This window comes from Charadrius vociferus, unplaced genomic scaffold (genome assembly GCF_000708025.1).
Source record: "Charadrius vociferus isolate BGI_N301 unplaced genomic scaffold, ASM70802v2 scaffold651, whole genome shotgun sequence".
In the NCBI taxonomy this organism is placed as follows: Eukaryota; Metazoa; Chordata; class Aves; order Charadriiformes; family Charadriidae; genus Charadrius; species Charadrius vociferus.
Genome location: NW_009646947.1, coordinates 10,717 through 17,423, shown reverse-complemented (window position 1 = coordinate 17,423; position 6,707 = coordinate 10,717). Strand labels below are relative to the sequence as shown.

The 6,707-nt window shown below is 61.5% G+C and overlaps 1 protein-coding gene across 1 annotated transcript in view; it reads right to left on the bottom strand.

Annotated features, from left to right (window-relative positions):
• Window positions 1-660: 660 nt before the first annotated feature.
• LOC104295380 (sarcoplasmic/endoplasmic reticulum calcium ATPase 1) overlaps window positions 661-6,707 on the bottom strand; it is a gene marked incomplete at its 3' end in the record, with an annotated part of 15,689 nt that continues 9,642 nt past the window's right edge. Inside the window, exons 6-10 of the mRNA XM_009895136.1 lie at window positions 5,589-5,691; window positions 5,377-5,508; window positions 3,639-3,764; window positions 3,328-3,546; window positions 661-996 (exon numbers count right to left, since the gene is read on the bottom strand). Coding sequence (XP_009893438.1) covers window positions 661-996; window positions 3,328-3,546; window positions 3,639-3,764; window positions 5,377-5,508; window positions 5,589-5,691 — 916 coding nt within the window. The remainder of the gene's footprint in view (window positions 997-3,327; window positions 3,547-3,638; window positions 3,765-5,376; window positions 5,509-5,588; window positions 5,692-6,707) is intronic.

Sequence of the window (6,707 nt, the reverse complement as noted above, 5' to 3'; positions counted from 1 at the left end):
CCCACCCCAGGAGTTACTGGCCACCCTGGAGCTCCAGAGCATCTTCTAGCGGTGATGGTGGACCCCCAAACCCACGTCAGATCGATGCGTGACCCCCCAGGAACCTCCCAAAATGATGATGGACCCCCAAACCCACGTCAGGTTGACACCGAACGCCCAGGAACTTCCCAAAACACTGGTGGACCCCCAAAAGCACGTCAGATGAACGCGGGACCCCCCAGGAACCTCCCAGAGCACTGATGGACCCCCAAAACCACATCAAATCAATGTGAGACCCCTCCCAGGAACCTCCCAAACTGCTGGTGGACCCCCAAAAACACGTCAGATAGACGTGGGACCCCCCAGGAACCTCCCAAACCGCTGGTGGACCCCCAAAAGCACATCAGATAGACGTGAGACCCCCCAGAACCCTCCCAAACCGCTGGTGGACCCCCAAAAGCACATCAGATAGACGTGAGACCCCCCAGAACCCTCCCAAACCGCTGGTGGACCCCCAAAAGCACATCAGATAGACGTGAGACCCCCCAGAACCCTCCCAAACCGCTGGTGGACCCCCAAAAGCACATCAGATAGACGTGAGACCCCCCAGGAACCTCCCAAACCGCTGGTGGACCCCCAAAAGCACATCAGAGGGAGGCGGGAGCGCCCCGGGAGCCTCACCATGGCGGTGATCTCATCGAAGGACTGGAGGAACTCCACGATCTTGGACTTGTGGGTGGGCTCGACGCGGGCGAAGCAGCAGGCGCGGCGGCAGGCTTCCCGCTGCTCGGCGGGGGGCAGGTCGTCGAACTCCCGCCCCGTGTAGGCCCGCCCCGTCACCTCCTCCTCCTCGCTGAAGATCCCGATGCGACGGCAGATGGCGATGGCCGTCCCTTTGTTGTCCCCCGTGATCATGATGACCCGGATGCCGGCGTCCCGGCAGAGGCGGATGGAGCCCATCACTTCTTTGCGGGGGGGGTCCAACATCCCCACGCAACCCACGAAGGTCAGGTCCATCTATAGGGGGGGACAGACGGACAACCTTAGAGGACCAAAACCGCCCCCTCAAAAAGCTTTAGGTGGTCTACGTGGGACCACGAACCCCAAAAAAGGGGACCCGGGACACCCGTAGATGACCCAGAACCCCCCAGAGAAGGTTCCCCGTGGCCCTGTAGGACCAAGGAGCCCACAGAGAGGTCGGTCCGTGGCTATACGGGATCAGGGACCCCAACGAGAGGACCTTCTACAACCCCACAGGACCAAAGATGCACCAGAGGAGGTGTTATAGGGTCAGAGAGGACCGGAGGCCTCCAAAGAGAGGACCTTATACACCCCCGAAGGCCCAAAGAACCTCCGTGAAAGGTGTTGTATGGCCACAGAGGACCAAAAGCCCCAAAAAGGGGTCACTGTAGACCTTTGAAGGCCCAAAGAACCTTCAAGAAAGGCGTTAGAGGGCCGTAGAGGACCAAAAACACCGATGAGGGGACGCTGTAGACCTTTGAAGGCCCAAAGAACCTCCACGAAAGGCGTTAGAGGACCACATAGGACCAAGAACCCCAAACAGGGGGACATTAATCACCCATGGCGGACCAAAGAACCCCCAAGAAGGGGGTTATATGGCCGTGTAGGACCGGGAACCCCAATGAGGGGTCATTGTAGACCCTCGAAGGCCCAAGGAACCTCCACGAAAGGTGTTAGAGGGCCATAGAGGACCAAGAACCTCAAAGAGGGGACACCGTAGACCTTTGAAGGCCCAAGGAACCTCCACGAAAGGTGTTAGAGGGCCATAGAGGACCAAGAACCTCAAAGAGGGGACACCGTAGACCTTTGAAGGCCCAAGGAACCTCCACGAAAGGTGTTAGAGGGCCATAGAGGACCAAGAACCTCAAAGAGGGGACACCGTAGACCTTTGAAGGCCCAAGGAACCTCCACGAAAGGTGTTAGAGGGCCATAGAGGACCAAGAACCTCAAAGAGGGGACACCGTAGACCTTTGAAGGCCCAAGGAACCTCCACGAAAGGTGTTAGAGGGCCATAGAGGACCAAGAACCTCAAAGAGGGGACACCGTAGACCTTTGAAGGCCCAAGGAACCTCCACGAAAGGTGTTAGAGGGCCATAGAGGACCAAGAACCTCAAAGAGGGGACACCGTAGACCTTTGAAGGCCCAAGGAACCTCCACGAAAGGTGTTAGAGGGCCATAGAGGACCAAGAACCTCAAAGAGGGGACACCGTAGACCTTTGAAGGCCCAAGGAACCTCCACGAAAGGTGTTAGAGGGCCATAGAGGACCAAGAACCTCAAAGAGGGGACACCGTAGACCTTTGAAGGCCCAAGGAACCTCCACGAAAGGTGTTAGAGGGCCATAGAGGACCAAGAACCTCAAAGAGGGGACACCGTAGACCTTTGAAGGCCCAAGGAACCTCCACGAAAGGTGTTAGAGGGCCATAGAGGACCAAGAACCTCAAAGAGGGGACACCGTAGACCTTTGAAGGCCCAAGGAACCTCCACGAAAGGTGTTAGAGGGCCATAGAGGACCAAGAACCTCAAAGAGGGGACACCGTAGACCTTTGAAGGCCCAAGGAACCTCCACGAAAGGTGTTAGAGGGCCATAGAGGACCAAGAACCTCAAAGAGGGGACACCGTAGACCTTTGAAGGCCCAAGGAACCTCCACGAAAGGTGTTAGAGGGCCATAGAGGACCAAGAACCTCAAAGAGGGGACACCGTAGACCTTTGAAGGCCCAAGGAACCTCCACGAAAGGTGTTAGAGGGCCATAGAGGACCAAGAACCTCAAAGAGGGGACACCGTAGACCTTTGAAGGCCCAAGGAACCTCCACGAAAGGTGTTAGAGGGCCATAGAGGACCAAGAACCTCAAAGAGGGGACACCGTAGACCTTTGAAGGCCCAAGGAACCTCCACGAAAGGTGTTAGAGGGCCATAGAGGACCAAGAACCTCAAAGAGGGGACACCGTAGACCTTTGAAGGCCCAAGGAACCTCCACGAAAGGTGTTAGAGGGCCATAGAGGACCAAGAACCTCAAAGAGGGGACACCGTAGACCTTTGAAGGCCCAAGGAACCTCCACGAAAGGTGTTAGAGGGCCATAGAGGACCAAGAACCTCAAAGAGGGGACACCGTAGACCCCCGAAGTCCAAAGAACCTCCGAGAAAGGTCTCGGAGGGCCAGGTAGGACCAAGAACCCCAACGAGGGGACACTGTAGACCCCTGAAGGCCCAAAGAAGCCCCAAGAAGGGGCCCACAGGGGAGCACAGACCCCCGAGAAGGTCCTTCCTTCTACGAGGACGTGGCAGACCAACGCCCGCCCCCACCCCCCCCTCCCCCGAAGGCATCACCTCGTACTCGGCGAACTTGGTGGAGTCCTCCAGGACCATGTCCTCCTTCTTGGGTGGGGTGTCGCGGGTGGCCAAGGCCAGGCAGCGCAGCGTGTCCCGCCCGGTGCCCCACTCCTTGATGACAGCGAGGATCTTCTCCTTGACGGTGGGGGTGAGGGGCACCCGCGTGGTGCCCACCCGCACGTAGTTACAGCGGTCGATGACGCCTTCAGGAGCGCCCTACGAAGACATCGGGGGGGACGTCGGCGTGGAGAAGGCGGCCACCGGGGCGGGGGGAGGTGGACCACGGGGAGGTGGGGATGGAGGCCCACCTTGACGAACATCTTGTTGCCCACGGCGGCGCGGGAGGCTTTGGCCGGAGAGCAGTAGACGGACATGGACTTGCGGTCGCGGGAGAACTCCAGAGTGAACTCCTTCTTCATCAGCTGCTTGATGACCTGGGGACAGCGGGGACGGCGTCACGGAGAGGGGGACAACGGGGACAGCGGGGACAATGGTGGCACGGGGAGGACGGCCGGGGTCAACGGGGCGCAGGGGGAGGTGGGGTCAGGGTGGAGAAGGTGGGGACGGGGTCGGTGGGGAGATGAGGAGGAGCTCGGGGACATCAAGAGGACCTCGGGGACATCGAGAGGACCTCGGGGACATCAAGAGGACCTCGGGGACATCGAGAGGACCTCGGGGACATCAAGAGGACCTCGGGGACATCGAGAGGACCTCGGGGACATCAAGAGGACCTCGGGGACATCGAGAGGACCTCGGGGACATCAAGAGGACCTCGGGGACATCGAGAGGACCTCGGGGACATCAAGAGGACCTCGGGGACATCGAGAGGACCTCGGGGACATCAAGAGGACCTCGGGGACATCGAGAGGACCTCGGGGACATCAAGAGGACCTCGGGGACATCGAGAGGACCTCGGGGACATCAAGAGGACCTCGGGGACATCGAGAGGACCTCGGGGACATCAAGAGGACCTCGGGGACATCGAGAGGACCTCGGGGACATCAAGAGGACCTCGGGGACATCGAGAGGACCTCGGGGACATCAAGAGGACCTCGGGGACATCGAGAGGACCTCGGGGACATCAAGAGGACCTCGGGGACATCGAGAGGACCTCGGGGACATCAAGAGGACCTCGGGGACATCGAGAGGACCTCGGGGACATCAAGAGGACCTCGGGGACATCGAGAGGACCTCGGGGACATCAAGAGGACCTCGGGGACATCGAGAGGACCTCGGGGACATCAAGAGGACCTCGGGGACATCGAGAGGACCTCGGGGACATCAAGAGGACCTCGGGGACATCGAGAGGACCTCGGGGACATCAAGAGGACCTCGGGGACATCGAGAGGACCTCGGGGACATCAAGAGGACCTCGGGGACATCGAGAGGACCTCGGGGACATCAAGAGGACCTCGGGGACATCGAGAGGACCTCGGGGACATCAAGAGGACCTCGGGGACATCGAGAGGACCTCGGGGACATCAAGAGGACCTCAGGGACATCGAGAGGACCTCAGGGACAGTGGGGACATGGCGTCAAGAAGGACATGGGGACAACGGTGACACGAGGACAGTGGGGTCAACGGGACACATGGGGACATGGTGGGGATGGGGTCAGTGGGGACACAGGGAGGACCTTGGGGATATCAAGAGGACCTCGGGGACATCGAGAGGACCTCGGGGACAGTGGGGACACGAGGTCAGCAAGGACATGGGGGCAACGGTGGCACGAAGAGGACAGCGGGGGCAACGACACATGGTTGGACAGAAGGTTGGTGTGGAGAAGGTGGGGACAGGACCCGTGGGGACACGGGGAGGACCTCGGGGACGCAAGGAGGACCTCGGGGACGCAAGGAGGACCTCGGGGACAGTGGTGACACGGGACTAACGAGGAGATGGGGACAACGAGGACAGGCGGAGGTCAACGGGACGCGCGGGGTGGTGGCACGGTGAGGTGAGGACGAAGCTCGTGGGGACACGGGGAGGAGAACGGGGTCACCAAGAGCTGGAAGAGGTGAGGGAGGGGACAGGAGGAGGGGACACTTACGGAGTTGCAGGCGTTGGCGCGCTCCACCTTGGAGAGACTGCGGACGTCGGTGTTGAAGACGTTCATCTTCTCCACCAGACAGGTCAGCGCCGTCTCGGTGGCCTCCCCCACCTTCTCGTAGATGCCTTTGGACTGCGGAGACGGGGCGGTGTCACCAACTCAACCCCGGGGAGGGAGAAGGTGGCACCGGTGGGGACGGGGACGGAGGTCACCTCGTTGTAGTCGAGGGAGGAGTCGTTGCAGAGGGCGCAGATGGTGGCCAACTCCACCAGTCCGTCGTACTGCCCGGCCTTCACCTGCTTCTCCTGCTTCATCCTTCCAGAGGGGACACGGCAGGGTTGGGGACATCCCGCGGGGTGGCCCAGAGCCACACCATGTCCCCAAGAACTCCCCGATGTCCCCCCGGGTGGTCCAGCACCTCCCGTAGCTCACTGGGTGCCCCGATGTCCTCCAGGACCTCCCGATGTCCCCAAAGATCTCCTGATGTTCCTTTGGGTGCCCCAATGTCCCCAAGGACCCATCTGGGTGCTCCAACGTCCCCAAGGATCTCCTGAGGTCCCCTTGGGTGCCCCAACGTCCCCAAGAACCCCCTGAGGTCCCTCTGGGTGCCCCAACGTCCCCAAGGACCTCCTGACGTCCCCTTGGGTGCCCCAACGTCTCCAAGAACCCCCTGAGGTCCCTCTGGGTGCCCCAACGTCCCCAAGGACCTCCTGACGTCCCCTTGAGTGCCCCCATGGCCCCAAGGACCCTCTGATGTCCCCCCTGGGTGGCCCAGCACCTCCCAGCAAACCTCCCATAGCTCACTGGGTGTCCCAATGTCCTCCAGGATCTCCTGACGTCCCCGTGGGTGGCCTGATGTCCCCAAGAACCCCCCGAGGTCCCTCTGGGAGCCCCAACACCCCACTGGTTGCTCCAACATCCCCCAAGATGGTCACCAACAGGGACCCTCAAGTAGGGTCACTACCAGCCCTTGGGGGACGGGGACCTCCTGGAGGGGCCACCGGGGTTCCACAAGGGACGGGGACCTCCTGAAGGGGCCACCGGGGTTCCATGGCAGACGAGGACCTCCAGGAGGGGCCACCAGGGTTCCACGGGGGACGGGGACCTCCAGGAGGGGCCACCGGGGTTCCACGGGGGACGGGGACCTCCAGGAGGGGCCACCGGGGTTCCACAGGGGACGGGGACCTCCTGGAGGGGCCACCGGGGTTCCATGGCAGACGAGGACCTCCAGGAGGGGCCACCGGGGTGCCACGGGGGACGGGGACCTCCTGGAGGGGCCACCGGGGTTCCACGGGGGACGGGGCCCTCCTGGAGGGGCCACCGGGGTTGCA